Genomic DNA, 22,573 nt, shown 5'->3' on the forward strand with positions numbered 1-22,573 from the left:
ATGTCATCCTTGATAGAGTACTATTTTTCCAATCTCACATTAATAACATCACCTGGTCTGCTTACTTCCACCTACATAATATTAATCCGCATCCGCCCCTCCTGCACTCCCTATGCCACTGCCATTCTTGTTCACAGTCTTGTTACTTCTCATGTGGACTATTGCAATTCGCTCCTCTTTGGTCTCTCTAATAAATCTCTCCATAGAGCTTCAGCTAGCCCAGAATTCTGCTGCTCGCATCCAATACTTGAACCCTGTCTATTCACCATATTACTCTGGTCTTGCAGCAGCTTCATTGGCTCCCTATTAAGTTTTGAATTGATTTTAAAATTCTGCTGTTAACATTTAAGGCCATTCATAACCTCGCCATTCCATATCTGTCCGACCTTGTTCATGTAAGCCATTCCCTCCCCTGTAACCTTAGATCCCTCTTCCTCCATCCACCTGAACGGTCCCTCGCGCCCATCTAACCACCATGGGGAGCAGAGCATTCAGCCGTTCTGCTCCCAAGCTCTGGATCTCACTACCTACTGAGCTTAGAAATATTGAATCATTTTCAACTTTCACATGTAAACTTAAAACCCATCTGTTTAAAATGGCTTTTTCGTTATGATTACAGTGGCTTCTGTTTGGTTTAATTTTTATATTTCCTGTATTTTCTGATGCTTTAAGTTTTGTTTATAATGTGCTTTTTTATTTATTGTTTGTTTTTATTTGTGTGTTCTTGAGTGCTTAGAAAGGCGCCCTTGTATAAATAAAATGTATTATTATTATTTAAACCACAGGTGTAGTCCAAATTGCACAATTAAGAGAAAGCAACAGGAGCAATATGTTCATTTTAAAAAGTTGACCCTACTTGTTAGTTAAAACTCAGTGATGCCTTAATCTGTTTATTTTGCCTGTTACAGGTGCATTTACTGTGCATGTTTTCATTATAGAAATATTAAAATTCAATTTAACATAATGCTACACATAATACAACAAAAAACTTGATTTACAGTAATCCCTCCGCTATATCGCGCTTCGCCTTTCGCGGCTTCACTCCATCGCGGATTTTATATGTAAGCATATTTAAATATATATCGCGGATTTTTTGCTGGTTCGCGGATTTCTGCGGACAATGGGTCTTTTAATTTCTGGTACAACCCGCTTCTCCTCAGTTGGTTTGCCCAGTTGATTTCATACAAGGGACGCTATTGGCAGATGGCTGAGAAGCTACCCAACTTACTTTTCTCTCTCTCTTGCGCTGACTTTCTCTGATCCTGACGTAGGGGATTGAGCAGGGGGGCTGTTTGCACACCTAGACGATACGGACACACGTCTAAAAATGCTGAAAGATTATCTTCACGTTGCTACCTTCTGTGCAGCTGCTTCCTGAAGCGACATGCTGCACGGTGCTTCGCATACTTAAAAGCTCGAAGGGCACACGTATTGATTTTTGATTGAAAAACAAACTCTGTCTCTCTCTGTCTCTCTCTCTCTCTCTTTCTCTGCTCCTGATGGAGGGGGGTGTGAGCTGCCGCTTCAACAGCTTTGTGCCGTGTGCTTTGCATTACTTTAAAGCCAAACAGCCCTATTGATTTGTTTGCTTTTCTCTATCTCTATGACAGTCACTGCTCCTGACGCACACTCCTTTGAAGAGGAAATATGTTTGCATTATTTTAATTGTGAGACGGAACTGTCATCTCTGTCTTGTCATGGAGCACAGTTTAAACTTTTGAAAAAGAGACAAATGTTTGTTTGCAGTGTTTGAATAACGTTCCTGTCTCTCTACAACCTCCTGTGTTTCTGGCGCAAATCTGTTACCCAAGCATGACAATATAAAAATAACCATATAAACATATGGTTTCTACTTCGCAGATTTCTTATTTCGCGGGTGGCTCTGGAACGGCAACCCCCGCGATGGAGGAGGGATTACTGTATAATGTTAATAAAGCATTCAGTTATTACAGTCTTTGGCAGTAGTCCTAACAAGAATATACTATGCTAAATCATTGGTTTTCTACAATTTTTTTAAATGCCTTAGGCCAAGTGGGCCTATGTACTAGTACATAGATTATTCAACAGTTTAGAGGTGACCAGCATTATATCTAAAGGCTCACTTACTACAGATGTTTTGTTATGTTGAGTTTCACAGTGTATACATTGGGGTGAGGTATTAGTAAATTCTATTGAGTACAGAGGTTGTGGTCAAAGGTTTTACAATTATTTATTTAATATATATAATATATATATATATATATATATATATATATATATATATATATATATATATATATATATATATATATATATTTGCAGTTGGAGATCCACAAAGGGAGAAAAAAACGAATCACGTATCATAAAATAGTTTTATTCCTGAGCTTTCAATCACCCCTATCAGGGGTCTTCATCAGAGGATAATGCTTAGACTTACAAGAATCAAAGGCAATACTATAGCAGCACATTCAGGGGGGGGTTGGGTGGAGGGTGACTAAGTCCGTATGATCAAAAAGCGGGGGGGGGGGTTATCGTTAAATTAAAGTGCATATGTCCTTCTTAAGTTGGCATATGCTGGGTTTATGTCCAAGTGTCTGTTGATGGCATTTTCATCTGCTAGCCAAGACTCGGCCAACTCTCTCTGGCGCTTTTTGTACTGGCCTTACATTTTACTTTCACGTTGTCCCAGTTGAATGTGTGTCCTGTCGATTTAGTATGTGCATATAATTTAATTTAACGATAACCCCCCCCCCCTTTTTGATCATACGGACTTAGTCACCTCCACCCCACCCCCCCCTGAATGTGCTGCTATATATTGCCTTTGATTCTTGTAAGTCTAAGCATTATCCTCTGATGAAGACCCCTGATAGGGGTTGAAAGCTCAGGAATAAAACTATTTTATGATACGTGATTTCGTTTTTTCTCCCTTTGTGGATCATCCAACGGCAAATATGCAAACCGTATCACAGACCTTCTCTTCCATATATATATATATATATATATATATATATATATATAAATATATATATAATATATAAATATAATAGAGAGAGAGTGAGAGAGGATTAATAAAATATCCAAAAAAAGAGAATTTTAAAAATCCAGCCTCAACTTAACTATAAGCCCAGTCTACTGATTTAATTACTGTGTGTAGTGTGGCATAGTGGTTAAAGCATTTTAATCTAAACAATGTGTTCAGATTTAGTTCAGTTGTTTGGTGATGTGTCTATTACCACTTATAATCCATTTGTTGTACTTTATCTCTATAATGCATTTTCCTTTTTTCAGGTATTGTTTCCTAGAAGTAGTATTAATCCACAGTGACATTGAAGTAATAATTCTCATTTTGTCAGTCTGAGTAAATCATTTAAACTATTTTATTTATACAAGTACTGTATATACATCTGCAATATTTTTTCTTTTAATAATTTCACAGTTCATACAACAGTGTGAAGAACGTCTATTGAAAGAGCAGAAACAAGTAACACAGCTAGAGAATGATAAACGTCTATTGGTAAGTTATTTAGAACTATAAATAAAATGTAATAAATAATATTTACTAAATTCTGAAAAACGACAGGAACACCATGTTTTGAAATGTCAAATTTCATTCAACCTCCCCTAAAATGGGACCTTGATTATGGGTTATGAAGTGGATTAATGAATGAATAGCTGTTCTGTTAATAAGCTAATTGATTTTCCTGGACATTGATAATTTGCTTGCACATTGTTAATTTATTATTTTGAAAATTCTTAAACAGACTAAATGTATTCACTGTAGTGAGTATTCTCTTTGTTTATATGCAGTCTTGTTAGAACAGAAACATCTGGAAGAGTAGTGAATAGTAATATTTACGTAGTAGTTCAGGAGATTACATTGCTATTGGCTGCCTAATTTAATATTGGAAGAGGTAAACACTCTAAAATGCTGTGTAATAGGCTAATTGCTCATTTTGCACATCCACAAACTGAAAGGCATAAGTGCTTGTATTCTTTCTGATACAAAAAAGTATTTTGTCTGGAAGTGAACATGTTAGAATATGATTTTTTTTTCACCAGTATCTACATCTGTCTTTATTTCCAGGAGGATAAACTTGCTGGTCTCTCAAGGCAGCTGGAGCTAAGTAACCTCAAAATTCAAGACCTACAAAGGGAACGAGAATGAAGCTGTGAATGTTAGCCAGCAGGAGGCAGAAGAGAGCACAGACTGTGCGGACAACACTTGAAGAACAGAGGGATACCTGGGGGAAAAGAGGAAAGGGAGCTAGAAGAGCAGCTTAAGCAGCAAGAGTCTGATCTCAAACAGCAGATTGAAAAAAGAAGTAGGAGAAATTTGCATTCAACTGGAATCAACTCAGGATTAATTTTATTGTAATCTGTTTTGAATTTTTAAAATGAAAGGTATTATTTCTGTCTAATTGTAGAAATACTGTATATTTGCTTGATCTTGCAGGAATTTCTGACATTTCTTTAAAAGTACTTTCTATATTTATTCATACTATTGCAGGCCATGAGACCCAGCGTGCCCAAAGTGCTCATCAAGTCCTTCTATCAGTGAAGACAGAAGTGCAGAAACTAGAATCTGAACTGGAAAAAAGCTCAGCTAGCTCGGGACAACTTTCAGATGGAGCTGAACCTTTGCTGAGGCAAGTCCTGTTTGAACTTTTACCTGTATTTGCTGAAATCCTTTGCATTCTGTGGGTTTTTATTAATTTACCAGATTCATAGGTGAGTTAGAGTTGATCTAATATTGCTATTAGTTGTACTGGTAGCTTACTGCATATGAAAATTATGAAAAAACAAAACATTAACATTTTTAGTAGAGGATATTGCCTAGTTGAAACGGAAGCCCTTCTGTAATTTTTACCAGCGCAAAAAATGTGCCCTTGTCTGTCACAAGAAAGTAGTCACAATAGGAAAGTTAAGTCAGTAGTGAATAAGTTGTGTTGCCTCAAACAAGTAACTACTTTACATACTTTAGTGTAGATAGCATTGGAGAGTTTGGTTGGCTTTTGGTCAAATATAGTTTGGCTTTTCAAAGTCCAATAGCCAAGCTGAAAGATGATTTGTTTTCCTGAACCACCTATTTTAACTCAGTTTACAGACATTCTATATTTTGCTTTAAACTGTAAAAAAAAATTCTGCATGACTGTCAGAAATAATCAAAACTTGTTAGGGTATTTCTCACCCTTTAACTGGAACAGTTTCTATCCTTACCTCAGGCACTACAGTTTGGCTGTGAAAAATATGTTGTTAGCCACATTTAAAAAAAAAAAAAAAAAAATTGTGAACTTGAGCCTCAAACTCTAGCACTTAACATGAACTTTCTACTTGAGCATTTCAATTAGCAAGTCAATTTTACTGTTATTTTATCTGTCTTTTTTTTTTAATTCCGTTTTTATTCCTGTATTCCAGGCTCGTTTTGAAGCAGAGAGATCTCAGATGCAAGCTCAGTATAAGGTATCCTTGGAGCAGCAGCTGTCAGAAAGACTGGCGCAGTTCCATAAAGAGTCTGCACAGCAAAGTGCCTCTATTCAGGAACAGCACAGGTGACTGCAGATTGTTTTGTCAGGTGCTAATTTAAGGGTGTGCTTCAGTTTATTGGAAAGTATGAATTTACATTGGTCAGCTCTGATAATATTTGAAATTTGTGTCCCTACTCACAAAAATTAAAATTAGAGCTAGTGAAGTTCTAAAGAGTCTGATAAAGATGGAGTGTGATACACGTTGAACATGCATATGTTCATTCTTTAAACAGGTGTTTCTCAACCACTGAGTTGCTACCCACTTTGTGTCATTGACTGTTGCCTGTCAGTTGCAAGTTCCTATTGTTTTTTTTCGGTTGTGGGTTATGATGGGTTTCCACCCCAATGATTTAATTATAAAAGTAGCTTCTACGAAGTTAGGGTTAATTAATTTCACACAAATGTCATAATGTACTACAGTGACAGTTTCTAGGGTTTCAGTGGTTTAAGAAATAAATTAATATATTTATAGAATATATTTCAGTCTGGAATATCTGGAGGGAACAAGGTTGTACACTTATAAGTTGCCACATATAATTGTGGCAAATAAATAGGAAACCATGTGTTTCACTGATAAACAGCAGTAATGAAATTTTTTTAAATATCAAAATAAATCATTATTAAAAATTTCAAAAGTATCTAGGAGACATTTAAAAATTAAACATTACTCCACAAACTTTGAACACATCTCACCACATTGACTCAGCCTACCAAAACATGCTGTTGAAAATGTTTTTCTGCCATATTATATATTTTATTTGGCTTTAAGTATGGATGTATGTATTTGTGGTGAACAAGTCAGATCAGTGCTATGTGCTTTTGAAAGTGTGTTTAAGTCTTTGCTGTGATAAACATAAATTCATCCTATGAACTGTGAGTGAACTCCCAAAAGAAGTACAGACTGAGGAAAATGTAGTAATATAGTAATTATCAGATAGGTTGGTAGAATCTATATTGATCCTGAAGGAAGCTGCAAAAATGATAGTAACAAATCATATAATATTGTGACCAAAAAAATACAATGCAAGACAACAACTTAAAGATCATAACCACCATGGCACTAGGATGATTCATTATAGAGTATAATAGCTGCTGGCAGAAATTAACTTGGATCAGTCTGTTTGTGAAGATACTCCTCTGTTTAGCCAGAATGATGGTCATCCTCTGAAGACAAATTCTATGAAGAAAAACAGTTTATTATGAGCCAGCCTTCTGTATTGGTTTTAATTTTCTGGCTTTGCACCAATCTAGATAATAATAAGGAGGTTAGAAGCTTTATTAGAATAAAACAAGTAAAGAGTTATACGATGATGCACATAATTACAGTAACATTTCAGTAGCAGAAAATGGCTAATCAGATGGCTGGGGATGAAGTCAACATTAGCAGACATTAGTACACATTATTTAGGAAAAGAAGCAAAATCAAAATGGTGGGGAGAGTTGCCATTTATGTTTAGGAGAATTTGAATTCATGAATTTGAAAGCATCAGGGATAGAGGCCTGATATTGATAGTGTGTGTATGTGTGTCAAAATGATCTGGACAGCTCTGCACTGTATAAATAAAGAATTTAATCTTTATTCTTGTGTAGACTTGAGAAGAATCTAAACAATCTTGTTAAATTGCCTCATGATACTAAACTAGAAGGAATTGTGTGACAAGTGGACATTTTTCTGCTTCATTTTAGTTGCAGATTTTGAAGCCCTTAATTGCTTATTTTAGTCTTAAACAGCTGTAATCAACCGTTTTAACTGCTCCTTATTAGCAATAAGATGCAAATGAGAAAGGAACCACTAGTTGTACATCTAGCATGTCTCCATTTCCTGCCATGTGTATTCATCATTCACTGTTTGGTTTAATTAAGTACTCCAAAGGAAACTGAAGAGAAAGTTAAAAACTGAAAATTATTTATCAGTTTTAGGCTTCAGATCACTTGGGATGAAAAATGTATCATTAGAAAGGAAAAAAAAAATCTGTGATTTAGGAATGAACTTGCATGGTAGAGTTAAAACACTAACAAGCCATGAAATTAAATAAGATCTATTATTGGTGAGGATTGGTTTCTCATTAAGCAACCGGGTTGGAAAAAATCCTGCAGCCACTGTGGCTCTCCAGGGCAGAGTTGACCCACCCCTGCTTTAGAAAAAACTGAAAGATAAGCCACTTTAATTCAGACCTTTTTTATTTGTTTAATTCATTAAAATGGGCACTGATTGTCTGAGTATGGACAATGAGCAAGCTTGTGTTTAAATACAACAACTCATATTTTCAATTAGAAAAAAGAAAATAACAATTTGAATTACTGCTTAGTATCAATAGGCTAAATCTGCCTATTTTACTTGTAAACCTGTTAAGCAGGTTAGCCCTGTATCTTCTTGGTAAACATCCTGTGAACATTTGATAGATTTCAGGCTTTTTTAAAGGTGTGTACTGTATTTATTATTTGTTTGTTTGGGTAAGAAACAAGTACTGCATAATTACAATCATAATCCATATTTATAATTGCACCTCAAGAGTTAGGAATGTCTGCTGGTACACTGTAAGAAAAATTTAAAAACACCTGTATAAATATAGTGAATATATATTTTAACAGCAAAAAAAACTAGTGCAATTGATTAAAAATATTAAATCCTGTAAGTGCCTGTATATATACTTTTAAGCAGTGTTTAACTGCCTGTTTCAATTAATTGAATTAGTGTGTGAGAATATGTGTGTGTGTGTATATATATATATATATATATATATATATATATATATATATATATATATATATATATATATATATATATGGAAGAGAAGGTCTGTGATACGGTTTGCATATTTGCAGCTGGAGATCCACGAAGGGAGAAAAAACGAATCACGTATCATAAAATAGTTTTTTATTCCTGAGCTTTCAACTCCTATCAGGGGTCTTCATCAGAGGATAATGCTTAGACTTACAAGAATCAAAGGCAATATATAGCAACACATTCAGTTTAGGGGGGGAGGGTCTTGGCTATCAAATAAAAAACGCCATCAACAGACGCTTGGACATAATCCAGCATATGCCAACTTAAGAAGGGACATGTACACAATAATTAAACTATTCACCCCCCCCCCCTTGATCATACTGACTTAGTCACCTACACCCCCCCACCCCCCCCACCCCCACCCCCCAATTGAATGAAGGTTATTCCCATCAAACTGATCATCCATATAGTGGTCTGTTTCACATTTTAAGACATTGGTTGTATTGGAGCATTGCTGCCTCACAATAAACACATTGGTGTGCACATCCCAGTTACCCTGGTTTCCACCTGCATTCCAAAGACATATAGGTTAGGTTAGTTGTAGTTGCTGAGCTGACCCTGATCGGTGCGTTTGTTTTCACCCTGTGATGGACTGGCACCTTGTTTAGGTGTTGTTCATGCCCTTGTGCCAATTTATTTCTGGCATAGGCTCAACCTATCCTGCAGCTGTGCCTTGGATAAGTAGGTTAAGAAAATTGATGAATGTTAAGATAATCAGTTCTGCTGAAAAAAGGACAGTTTTAAAACAGTCTATCTTTTTTCGCTATTAAAAATATAATAGCAACCAGCAAGCCCATAAACAGTATACTCCATAGATGAATATAAACTAAGACATTTAAAGTGATTGAAATGGTTGATTGCAGAAATTAATAAAAATCCATTGTATATTAAGGTATTTGTCAAATTTTGATTATATCCCTGCTTCTGGTCCTCTTCTTTGAAAAACAAAATCTGGTCACCCTAAGTGATAGATAAATATGACTGCTGTGGAGTGTGTGCAGCTATGACAAGCATTTAAAATACATGCGAGTAACACACGCACAAGGTAACATATAAGCCCATGGCCCCCAGCGGGCAGATATCAGGTCATTTTGGGCATTTTTCTGTTAAGTTACAGTGTCACTACAATACTGAATTATTTTAATCAGCAGATAATGCAGCCATGAGGTTGTTTTTAGTGCAATGCTTAATATTCACTATATATTGGTTTACAGAGCTAGGTTTAACCGTTTTATCCTCCTTGCTTGCATTTTTTACATTGAATAGTACGAAGATCATTTAATTTTACCTTGTTGCATTATCATTGTTTAGAGCTGCAGGAAACCAATCATTCTTTTTGTGGTTGTTTTAGAAAGCAGATCTTGGAGCTAAGCGCACATCACGACAATGTACTAACAAGCAACTTGCTCAATTCAAGTCTGAACTACAAGAAAGAGAAGAGAGGGCAGCGCAGGCTTGTCGAGGAATATGAAATCCGGTATGAATTCAAAATATAGAGATATATTATTTGTAGCTTTTGCCTACTTTTTTTTTTATAATATACATGTTTGTCCTTTCACATGTATGCTGTCTTTGCAGTTCTATTATAGTTACATATTTTCTATATGGACATGTACATTTACTGTATAGGCTGATATATTTTTGCTCCTCAAATAATACCTACAATTTGTTATACATTCTTTGTTTTCAGAAATACAGTGGAACCTCGGTTCACAACCATAATTTGTTCCAAAACTCTGGTCGTAACCCGATTTGGTCGTGAACCGAAGCAATTTCCCCCCATAGGATTGTATGCAAATACAATTAATCCGTTCCAGACCGTACGAACTGTATGTAAATATATATTTTTTTTTTTTAAGCACAAATATAGTTAATTGTACCATAGAATACACAGCATAATAGTAAACTAAATGTAAAAACATTGAATAACACTGAAAAAACCTTGAACAACAGAGAAAACTAACACTGCAAGAGTTCGTGCTATAGCGGTACGAACCGCTCCGCTAAAAACACTTTTTTAATGAGTTTTAAGCAAAGGGAAAAAAATAAACATTTGAAAATCCGTAATTTAATAAAACACCAAGAAAAGTAACATTGCAACAATGCACGCTAACGAACCGATCGCTGTAAACAGAAGAGAAAACAAAAACAAGCCCGGTGTATTCTTAAAGTGCCTTCTCTGCCTTATGAGACAAGCCCCCTCTCTCTCTCTCTCTCTCTCCCTTTCTCGCGTGTGTGTGTGTATGTGTATGTGCGTCTCTCTCGTGCGCCTGTGCTTGTGTGTCTCTCTCACGTGCCTGAGTGTGTATGTCTCTCTCACGCGCCTGTGTGTGTGTGTGTCTCTCTCTTGCGCACCTGTGTGTGTGTGTGTGTCTCTCTCTCGTGCACGTGTGTGTGTGTATGTCTCTCTCGTGCGCCTGTGTGTGTCTCTCTCGTGCGCCTGTGTGTGTCTCTCTCGCGCCTCTGTGTGTGTCTCTCTCTCTCACCGCCTGTGTGTGTGTGTGTGTGTGTATCTCTCTCGCTTGCTCGCTCCCCTTGCGGGCTCTCTCTCTCTCTCGCTCGCTCGCTGCACAAGGAATGCACAGGAGAGACTGAACACGTGTGGAAATCATCGGCGCGCACAAAACCGAAAAGGAAACTGGCTTGTTCGTATACCGAGTGTTTGGTTGTGAACAGATGCAAAAGTTTGGCGAACTTTTTGGTCATAAACCGATTTGTACGTGTTCAGAGACGTTCGTGAACTGAGGTTCCACTGTACAAGACTAGTTTTGATTTCCACTGTAAAAGTATAACATTTCAAGAAATAAAGTAGTAATTGACAAACTTGCCAATAGCCCTACATAAACTGAATAATAAAAACTTTCATTTAGTTTTCTTAAATATATGATTTTATCAGTGTATATTTTGGGCTGATGTATATAACCCTTTAAGCACTATAGTCAAGGTTATACAATAAATTATTCACAATGCTACACATCATCTCTTTGACACACTAACACTGAGCACTTCAAGCCAATGAATCTTTCAAGCATAAATGTGTCAGGAAATGCTACTGGGGCTTGTTTATTCCCATAGCAATACGCCTACTTAAAGTCTCCCTGTGATTGCCAAGTCAGAAGTTTTCTTTCTTTTTAATTTTCTTCCTTTTAAGTCATTCCTGTGTGTTTGTAGACAATAGTGTGCATTTTGTTTGTTTATTAATTAATTGAGTTTTCTGTTAAAAGGTAAATTTCCCCCTTGGAAAAAATAAAGTTCTTTCCTCTCTCTCTCTCTCTCTCTCTCTCTCTCATTACAGTTAGCAAATGTTTTGCTTTTTTTTGGTTTTTAATGTTTAAATTACTGGATTATTACCTCTGTTAAGCCAGAAGCTTTTTCTGTTGAAGTACATATAGCATAAATCATGGTTAGATTTATATGTCTTCACTACTGTTTTTAAAATTTAGACTTACAAGGAACCAAGAGGAGATATCTAGCTTACGTTCAACAGCCAAGAAACTAGAATCCCAGAAATCTGAAATGGTGAACAGATTACAAAGGCATGATGCGTGCCCACTGGGATGAGGCTCGTAGAGTTCTTACTTTTGGATAGCTCCCCAAAGTCGCTACAAAAGAAGGAGGTGTGTGTTTAGCCTGAAGCTCTCAGAGATGCCTGGTTTTTGGGTAATAATGTAACAAAAAGATTAAGAACTGACTCATAGTAACTTGTTCTTTCTAAGTAAAACTTCATTCTTTTTACATTATTTGATGATAGGTTTTTCTTTTTATCTATTATAAAATCTTGTGCTGGCTTATTTAGTGCTGTAGAATGGATAAATAAATGAGAGACGATTTGCCACTTTTGGGAATTTAAGCTTTATTAAAAACAACTGTGATGAAAATATGATAAATAATTTCAAATTTGTAAACACTGGATTTATTTTTGTTTAACATTTGAGGTGGAAAGTCATAAGGACCAGCCCCTCTTGTTACCAGAGATGAGAACATTAACACACAATCTTGCTGGACAGGTCGATAAAAATCAAGACCTCATGACAAACATATGCGCCCCTTACTTAAAAGTTACAGAAGAAGAAAAAAAGAAACCTATTTTCGGTAGGAGTATAAACGGCTGTAAGACTGTCCCAGGATGAAGAAAGTAATATTGTACCCTCAAAATTCTGAGCCTCAGTGGACAAAAGAGGAGTGGGGCCTCAGTGAAGATCATCTGAAGAAAATATCAGGTCAGAATTATTCTGTGTTCAAAATTTGTTTTCCAATTTTATATAAGGATATTCTGTACAGTAGACTCAGTTTTATATTTATCTGGCAGATTTTTCTCAAGTTAATATGAATTAATGTTAATGTAAAGCAACATAGTAGTGAGGGTTCAGAGTTAAGCCTACACTTTTAAAAATAATGGTTCTTTAATGGCATTTGATGGTTCTGTATTGGGTTGTGTACATTTTCATTCTGGGAACGGTTCTCTGTATTTGAAATTGTTTTCTTTGTAATCTAAATAAATAAGGGTCCTTCTAGAACCTTCATGTGAATGGGTCTTTTTGGATCACTCTGAAGAACCACTCTGGCACCTTTGTTTTCCTTTAAAAGTGTGTCGTAACCATCTTTGTGGAATTTGCACATTATGCTCTCTTAGGTACTTAATACATTCTCAAGTTGTGTCAAGTTAATTGCAAACCTGTTAGTGATGAGTAACAGGCAAGTATTGATTTGCAAACAGTTTTGGGAAATTTACACTAATATTTGTTTAATATGTGATTTTTGCCATTGTGAAATACAGAATTCACTAAAAAGAATTTTGTGAGGATTTAAAGATTTTGTTCATACTTCTATGTTTACCTGTGTTCTTTCTGCAGTCCGTGCCACGTATATAAAGCCTGTCACATACCTGTAAAATTAACTCTACTTTTGCCTCTTGTTCACATCACTGCCAAGCTTATATTTTCATACAGTGATATACTATAACTCACCATGGTGCACTTTACTGTGTTTTTCTAAGCAAATTGTTTTGCTCATTACTTGTACCTATAAACTGGCCCTGTTTTACACTTTGCTTCTTTCCCAGGATTAGCTCCTGTTTTTAACACTGATGATGGCTTGGAAAGACTTCTGCTCCCTGCATCAATTTTATGAAATAATCAGGTTAAAAATGACTGGATTTAATTATTATAAGAATGCTACAACCTAAACTGAATTCCATTCCCATTCACAAATTCAGAATCACTAATACACAAGAAAATTGTAATTTATAGTGTGTAGAGACATAAGAGGAGAATTTGCTTTACTTTGTGTCATTTGGTAACCACTGTCTTCCCATTTTTATTTGTAATTTAAACTAGTGAAAAGCAAAAAAAAATTGAAGGGAAGAGTGTCTCGGAGGTTGGTTGGATAGCTGGGTAAAAATCAATGGCTTGTTTAAAACACCTGCTTCTCTGTCTAGAAATCATGCACAAAAAGATAAGTATTTAAAGCATAGATATTGTTAGGAAAATTAAAATATTGTACTTCTGGTACCAACTCATGTATGTACACGTTGTGCACATCCACACAGGGCAAAATTAAGAATAACCAATTAACCTAATACACCTGGCGTTGAAATATTGGCACCCATGCAGACATGGATAAATGCCCAAAATCCACATAGACAACAAATGGGTAAAGATTGCTAACTACTGTGTGACCATACTGACTATATATTTAACAATAAACTGATCATTTATATGCTGTATATTCTTTTTATATTTTTAATACTCCTGTTGTTGATGTGGGGTGACCTTGAAAAAGGATCATTTCAAGCAAAAAGATAGTTTGGTTATTTTAAGAATTAAATATAAGTTTAAATTTAATTTATTTAAAAAATTTACTTGGCTTTGCATATTATTGTGGTATAATTACTCTATTGTGGTCTTTTTATATGTATTTTCCTGTTTATTTTGAATCAGGATTGGCAGGGATTAAAAATGAGTACCAGACTTCGGACAAAGCCCCAGAGAAGTCAGCATTTGTTTTCTCAAGCAGTACCTTTAGCAACCTGCCATGCAGCTGAGTACTCAGAAATCTTCTTTAACCATACCTCAAGACTGTTTGGAGCCACCATTAAGTGATGCTTTCCAAAGCGCTCAGATGTTACATTCACAGCCTTGATATCTGGAACAGTAAACCTAGAGGTGGAGAAGCAGGCAAAACAGGTTACCTCCACTCCTCCAGACAACTTTGCTCCTGTTAATTCCACTTTTCACACTTTATTTCCTTCAAACCTTGCTCTAGCAGACCTCAGTCAGTTTTTTCAATCACAGCTTATTAAGTCACCAGAGCTTTGTTTGCGCTCCAGCCACAACTGGATGAGAGTACCAGAACAGGTAGGTGAAGAATGTGTTATTTTAATGTAATATGATATAATATAAATTTATGTAGCACACTATTGGAATACACATGGCAGCTAGCTTGGTCAACTGAGTTGAACACTTTGCGAAAATTGTTGAACAAACTGCCCTATGGGACATCTGAGACTTCATGGTACACCCTGAAGTTGCTGTATATAATGGGCCAGCGTGTACACTGGTACTGAGAGTGCTGTGCAGGTGGAGGCAGAACCTCTGCATTTTTCCCAGTAGATTTTGGGTTTTTTCAGGGGTCAGTTCTTTGCTCCTACCTTGCTCAGTGCTTTGCATGGACTTTGGTGTTGGGGAGGTTCATGGGGTCCAGCGGCTCTGAGGCATCTGTTGGTGAAGAAAGATTCACTGATCTTGACTTGACAACAATGCTGTGACTCTTCGTGGAGTCAATGGGGGCTCTGATTGGAGCTCTCAAGAGGCTAAGTAAGGAGTCTGAGTGGTCGGGTTTGCAAATGTCCCTGGATAAAAAAACAAGATCCAGGCCTTTAATGTATTAGAGTACGACCTTTTTAAACTTGGCTGTGCCAGCCCAGTTCTACTTTAGGATGTGCTTGTTATGGTTCAGCTAGATTTCTTCCTTTGGCTGGTTTTCAGATTCCCATTTAATGTCTTTCTGTCCATTTTTGATTCTTTTATCTATGTTAATATTGTTATTTTTGCTATTTAATTGCATTTTTTTTATTTATGTATTTTATTTCTATGTGTCCTTGCTTGTTGTAATATGTTCTATGTGTTTTATGGGTGGTTCCCCAAGGGGTGGGACAACCTATCCATCTCCATCAAGTGACTGCCCCTAATCCTGTATAGGCTGATGAAACCCACAGGTCCTCGCAGTTCAAATAGAATGTGCCTGAGTTGGCAAGTTTCCCTCTTGTGATTATTACTAGGGGGCTCCGCCCCCTGCTCGCTTCGCTCGCCAACCCCTGGCGTTGGGGCATGACAAAGAGTGAGATGTATGAATTAGATATAGAATAGTGTGCAGGTTTGGATGATGCCTATATAAATACAAAATGGAGTGTTTGGCATAGAGTAATGTTTTATTGGAATATTTCTCTGTATACAACATTAGTAGTAAAGATGGTGTCTTGTCTTTGAATGAGTCTTCCTTGGCATGGATCATTTTTAATTTTAACTTTATTGTGAGATGAACGTCGAACACATGAGAAGGCAAAATAAAGTTGTGCATGTCCAAAAACGGGTTTAGAGAGGTAGATGCCAACCTTGTCCATGGTTTGTTCTTGTGATTTTTTGCTGGTCATGGCAAATACAGGTTTAATGGGGAACTGTCGGTGTTTCAATGTAAAAGGTAATTCTAGGTCAGAACTCATAAGGTCAATTCAAGAATGAGAACAGTATTGTTAGCATGTGAATCTGAAAGAACTGTTGCTTGAATAACATCGTGTGTTATGGTGTTGACGACTAACCGTGTGCCATTGCATAAACCCTGTTTAGTGTTAAGGTTTCTTAATAGCATGATTATTGTTCCGTTTTTAAGGGTAAGGTTGTGTTGTGGTCATCCATCCGGGTTAATAGTGTTCAAAATATTCTAATGGGAAATTCAGATGTTCATTGTCGTCATCAGAGTCAACTTTGTCAGAGCTTAGAAAGAGCCGTGTCTCTCCAGGAAGTAACGAAATGACCTGGTTAATAATGTGATTAACATTAATATTTTTTGGACATAATATAGTGCGTTGTGTTAACCACATATGCGAAAGCAGTATGGGCCATTGCCTTTTGGTGTCCTGTTATGTTCTCTGGTAGATGCAAAAGCAAATGAACTATTGTAGGATCTAATGTAGTTCATAAAGTTTTTACTTTCAGGCACATCGTTAGTTAGAAGCCTCTTTAGATATTCAGGATATGAATGTAAAGGAGGCAGTCTAATCTGCCCCTTTTGACAACAACGTGTAAATTCATTATTTGTATTGCCAGTTGTTTCTTCTGTGAAGTTAAGTGAATGACAATGATTGCAAATGACATTCATTAATCCCAATGAATTTTCCTCAATAGTGGACTCATTATTGAAAGCGTTGTCAGCCAACTGGCGTAAGCGTTTAGCAGACGTCTGGCGTTGATGTCTGAGACGGGCATGTTTTGCTTGTGGTGTTTGAGTGCCACGTTGTTGCATGTCCATTATTTGTGACGCGCTATTTTTGAGTTTTAATTGATCCGCCTCCGCTTTGCGCAAAGTCCGTTTCACTCTACGTCGTGCATTGTTTGTATCGAACCTTGTCCGTTTTTGTATGTCGGTCAGTTGAGCTTTCTGCTTTTTGAGTCCTGCTTGCTTGTTTTCTGGCCGGTCATATGCGCGTTGCTTTGCTCCCTTTTTTGTATGTCTGAGACGCAAGCTCTTTCTTTTGAAATCGTGCTTGTTTCGATGCAGCACTTTGAGACGCGCGCTGTATGCATCTACGTTCAATGTGTCTGTTTCATTTGGGCACGTCTCTGTAACGGGGTTACTTGAGCTTTGCGTTTTTTGATCCGAGACATTTTTTCTCACGTATTTTCCGAAGCGCATTGTATGCGCCGCCGTGTATTCTTTTTGTTTCATTCGTGTTCGTGTGTTTGGTTCCGTTATCCGATCCGAATAGTTTTGTACCCGTGACCGTGTATGCATGACTTGTTTGTTCCTCAGCGTGCGAAATATGGATAAGTATTTAGTAGGATCGCACTCACTGTTAATATGGAGCCTTTTGTCCAGTTGAACGGTTAATAGTGCTTTATTTTAATGAGATCCACCTATGCTGCCTAGTGTGAAGGGTTTGAGATGACGTATGTTTAATATGGACGTTTCCTTTAGATATGTGGCTTTGGGTGTCACTTCTTATTGATTGGGGGGGGGTGTGTGGGTGAGGATTGTTGTTGAGCGAGCGTCTTCTTTCGTTTTGTGTTCCAGGGGCTTGTTGAATCCCCCTCTTTGTATGTGTCCCATCCGTTGCTTGTAGGGTGTGTGGGGTGGTTTTGTGTTCTTTTTTTTTGTGTTCCAGGGGCTTGTTAAATCCCCCTCTTGGTGTGTATCCCGTCCGCCCTTTCTTGCGCCTGCGCAGTACGTCTTTTTGCAGCTACGGCCCATGGCCGGATGTGCCTGCGTCCATCATCCGGTTTAGCATTCTCGGTTAGTAATATGGATTGTGCCTTAATGGAATTATTGGATTTTTTTTTACTTCTATGCTGTTTTCTTTTTTTTTTACTTTGTCTTCTGGATTTGTTTTTTTGGGAATTGTTTGCCTTAGATTGCCTTTTTATTGTCTAAGTCAACCCCATCTGGGCCTTTTGTGATCTGTGGAACTTCCTTGTTTTAAGAGTGTTTTTGAAAATAAATCTTTTATAAAGATACTTTGTCTACGCTTTGTTTTACAAGCTGAAGGTTGACAAATCCTCCCACGTGTGGTGCTTTCTGGTTTGGTTTATGTGAGTTGGTGCTTAGGAACTATGTAGTTCATGACAGTTCTTTTCTGTACACATAATAAGGGATTGAAATAGAATGATGCATTATATTGCACATGGTGAAATGTACCCCTTGTTAAAAAACTTTTTTACGTACCAATTAAAAAGCTTTGTTTGAATTTTTTGGAAAATTATAGGTTCAAATTTCAGTATTTTTTTTTTTTTTTTTTTTTTTAATGTTGTTTGTTGACTCCCACCGTGAAGTATAGGGAGGAAATCTCCCAGCGTGGCATCCAATTAAGCAAACTCCTTCTCTGAGGGTTGCCTATATTTTATTGATAACTTGATATGTTTATTTCTATATCATAGATGAGACAAGGTCACAACATTTGTTCATTTGATGGTACTTCTGCATTGCCATAAAAAAGAAATCAAAATACAGTAGACATACCATAACAAATAAATATTAACATCACAGATAATGTAAAATGTTGAAATTAAAGAGCAATCAAGAATATCACTATAAGTACAGTTTTCAGTTAATCTAGTCTGTAGTACTAGGGTCTTGCACCATATTACCCATTATGGATAAAGTGAGAAGTCAAGCAAAATGACACCTTTTATTGGCTAACTAAAAAGATTACAATATGCAAGTTTTCAAGTTGCCACGAAAGCTTCCATATTGTAATTTTTTTAGTTACCCAATAAAAGGTGTCATTTCGCTTTACTTCTCTGTAAATCTAGTCAAAATTTTGAACCTAGGCACTGGAGTGATGTTTACCCACATAGAAAGGCTGATCAGATTTAGCCCAAACCGTGCACAATTTGTAACAGACAATTGTTAAAACGCGAGTGTGGTTTTTACATATACAGTGGTACTAGACAGTTTGTGAACATGAAGCAAAGTGAGCTAAATTGCCAATGTAGTAAAATACTGTAGTAATAAGTCAGTGTCTTTTTTTTTTTTCTTTCTTGTTACGAACAAGTGTCAAGTACAGTAAATCCACCCCGATGGTTTAATGGATGTCACTGCAACAAAGTGAAGTTACAAAAATGAAATAAAATAAAGTTACAGTGGGATTTTTTTTTAAATAAAGCTTGAATTACCAAAAGGCACCCTACTTCAGAGTATTAGTTAGAAATTTAATGTTTACTTCATGAGGTAGAAGTACATAATAATAATAATAAACAAGAATAGTTGTTTTAGATGTTTGAAATATTAATGTGTGCTTCACTTTAAATGTTTAACACTAGAATCTCTAAAGCCTACGAAAAAAGTCTTAATCCTGGGCCACCTAAAATTCCTTCACACCGCTCCATTAGCGTCTTTTGTTTTGCAAATGTGTCGATCAGCACAAGCAGCAAGCAGCCTGCTATCCCATCCCTCGACCGCCGCAGCTCATGTCAGACAAACAGTTCTTCCTGCTCAAGTTTGTTTACTGAGGTGTGAGGTGCCTGGAGTTGTATAGGGTAAATAATACATTGTTAATTGGAACACATGCATTTCATGTGTGTTCTGTATCTACAACAATCTGGGTAAATGTAGGATGACAGGAAATGTGAATATATAGATAAAACAAGCTTTTTCTGTGTTATAGTGCTAATGACAAAATTTTGACATGAAGTGTATAATGTGTGAAGACTGAAGTCCAAATATGAAATAAACACTTTCAGAAAAGGTACAAGTATAACAAAACAACCAAAGAAAAAGATATCGGGTTAGGGTACAATGCTGACATGACCGCTTGGGTGGTGCAGCGGTAAGAACTGCTGACTCATAATCAAGAGGTTGCAAGTTCGATTCTGGGCCCTTCCTAGATTTACTGTTTTAAGTAGTAAGCTGCTTTTATTGTTACTATTATAGGATAAAAACATACATTTGATTTGAATCTATAACAAAGGTTTAGTAAAGGTTAGATTAGATACCTGTGTGTGTAGTATACTGCAACTGAGTGGTCACATACTTGCTGTAGAGAATGCACAAATGCTTAAAGAATGATTTCTATTTCACCTCAATGGGTATATTTAAAATCTTGGTTTAAATTTGGAGCATCATATTTTTTGTGGCAGTATTAATGAAATTTAAGATGCTGAGGATCATTGTCTGCATCCTCAAGTAAAAGTTATCAGTAAATTTTTTTTTTTTTTTTTGGTTTACCTGATTAAGATTATTGGCTTCAGGACACTGAAAGCATTAAACAGTTCTATAACATTAGTTTCTTGTTTAAGTGATGAATCACATGTTTTTTGTTTGAATCCAGCTTGTTTGGGTTTAATAAAATGAAAAGTTTTTAGCATTGTGTTTCTTTCACGTTTTTTAACTTGTTTCTACAAATTTTATGTGTATAGATCTAGCAGAACACCCCCTATCTGATAATACAGATGAAACAAGTGTGACCCCATCTTGCAACAGTAGCAGAGAATCAAGCGGAAAGCAGCCACTCTTGGAGCCAAGTGAGAGGAACAAAGAGCTTCAGCACTACATTCAAATGGTAAGCCAAGTTGAATGTAAAGGTTGTCAACCGTTCCACAGCTTTGATTCTAAAAGTAGGTTGAAAAAGTACTTTTTTTTTTTTTTTAAGGGTTATTGTTAAGGTTATTCTATGGAATAGTTGGTCTGCAGCTAAGCAGCACAGGGTGTGTTTTAAATAAATAAATAATGAAATAGCTAGCTCAGTCACTTTGAGTGTGCAGGCTCACGCTGCTGTGGTCTGTCTTGATTGCTCCATTGACTTTCCGCGGGTTCACAATTGAGGCGCTGCACCCATGAAGGCATATAAGGGAGAGTCTGCAGGGCAGAAGGGAGGGAATGAAAGAACAGAGCAAAAACGAACGAGAAAGAGAGGACAGTGGTTAAGAAAAAGAGAAAGCTGGTGCAAGAGTAAGTGAGAGAGAGAACATATGCAGGGAGCCGTGAGGAGAGCCCCTCAAGGGAAGCAGGCAGCTGATGCTCTGGGGCTGTAGAAGAGAAGGCAGCTCCAGCAGGGTGACCAGGAAACTGGAGTGACCTGGATCTCGTTTCCTTGTAAGTCCAGGAAGACAGCAGGAGTCAGGAAGACCTTCAAATGGGTGTCCAGTGGGGGGCCACTGATGGCATTTGGGACCTGGGCCTTCGAGATGAGGTTCGAATTGAGGTTTCATTGGAGGGCCACCGATGGCAGTTGGGACCCAGGCCTACAAGATGAGGTTTGGATTGGGGGCCATGGAACAACAGGGACCCGGACCTGTAAGAGATGGTTAGCTATGACTGTCGTTTGACCATCTCCTCTTTCTTTTGGGAACGCCAAGATAAAACAGATGCACCAGGTCTCTGAGGTTTTTAAAAGGACAGTTTTCCTGCTTGTTTTAACCTCATTTTTATTGATTTATTTATTGGGCTTGTTCTAATCTCCACGAACACCGTTTTATCGGATTATTTATTTATTATTTTTTATACACTGCACTGTTTGGACTCTGTTTATTTGATTGATTTTATAATAGCACTTGTTCATTTTTGCATCTACCCCTTGTGAACATTTTTCTTTGCAGTGTAGGAATCTGAAAACTTGTAATGTTCTGTATTGTTAATTAAAATGGATATACTGGACTTGCAGCGCTAAGATGATCACACCTTTAATATCCATGGTTATATGAACTGTATATGGTTATATGTTGGAACCTCTGAATTCTTGCAAGTATCTTCATGTGCATCTTGCAGTATCTCCTGCTTTTGCAATGGATCAGATTTTTTTTTTTCGTTGCATTGCTGTCACCGCTCAATTGCTCCACTCCACCTGTCTCAACCTCTCCGCCGTGCTGCACTGCTTAAAGCCTTGTCCACATGTACCCACCATATATTTTTTTTAAAATGGGAGTTTTCCTTCGTTTTTTAAAAAAAAAAAAAATTCTATCCACACAGGCCCTATGGAATCCGTTTTATTTTTCCTTGATTTGATTTTTTTTTTTTTATACTGTAAGTAGCAACAGCTACAACAAAACAAACAATGAAATGGCACTTTATATTCCTTTTAATGAAACTGCAGACTAGCACAATTGAACCTTAATTTACAGTTCTATTCATCAGGTAGGAGCCCAGATGCTTCAGGATGCTGTATGCCTAGACTGCAGTAGGACAGTGAGTGCCCACGAGAATTGTAAGAGCTGTTACTAGTTTGATGCATCCTTTCTGAGATGAAGGTTAACTTCACTTTTGGAGTCTAGGATATTTGTTACAGCCTAAGCTGATGTGTTCTCGGCCAGAAAGATCTTTTTGTAGAGGTGAATATGCTCAGCGAGGTGCCCTACTGATTTGCACCAGCTATTCCACCTGGTGTTTCCTGCCTTGGGGGTTCCTGGTAGGCTTCTTGAAGAAGGCAGACTTTACCCACATCACTAGTGATTCAGCCTCACTAAAGTATTTATAGTGCTTCCAGGTCTCTCCCACCAAACTGATGACATGACACAAGCAGGCTGAATGTACATTGTTAGACATAACCCCTTTTAAAACTTCCTGGTATGCTTTT

The 22,573-nt window shown here is 37.0% G+C and overlaps 2 protein-coding genes across 2 annotated transcripts in view; both read left to right on the forward strand.

The window, feature by feature from the left end:
* cntrob (centrobin, centrosomal BRCA2 interacting protein) overlaps positions 1–4,291 on the forward strand; it is a 59,790-nt gene extending 55,499 nt beyond the window's left edge. Inside the window, exons 8-9 of the mRNA XM_051925123.1 lie at positions 3,416–3,493; positions 4,064–4,291. The gene's annotated coding sequence lies outside the window, so the exon portion shown is untranslated. The remainder of the gene's footprint in view (positions 1–3,415; positions 3,494–4,063) is intronic.
* A 1,101-nt stretch (positions 4,292–5,392) lies between these two features.
* LOC114648924 (centrobin, centrosomal BRCA2 interacting protein) overlaps positions 5,393–22,573 on the forward strand; it is a 35,382-nt gene continuing 18,201 nt past the window's right edge. The window contains exons 1-6 of the mRNA XM_051925135.1: positions 5,393–5,528; positions 9,644–9,769; positions 11,736–11,909; positions 12,228–12,512; positions 14,232–14,648; positions 20,421–20,563. Coding sequence (XP_051781095.1) covers positions 20,561–20,563 — 3 coding nt within the window. The 5' untranslated portion in view covers positions 5,393–5,528; positions 9,644–9,769; positions 11,736–11,909; ... (1 more) ...; positions 14,232–14,648; positions 20,421–20,560. The remainder of the gene's footprint in view (positions 5,529–9,643; positions 9,770–11,735; positions 11,910–12,227; positions 12,513–14,231; positions 14,649–20,420; positions 20,564–22,573) is intronic.

This window comes from Erpetoichthys calabaricus, chromosome 3, assembly GCF_900747795.2.
Source record: "Erpetoichthys calabaricus chromosome 3, fErpCal1.3, whole genome shotgun sequence".
Classification (NCBI taxonomy): domain Eukaryota; kingdom Metazoa; phylum Chordata; class Cladistia; order Polypteriformes; family Polypteridae; genus Erpetoichthys; species Erpetoichthys calabaricus.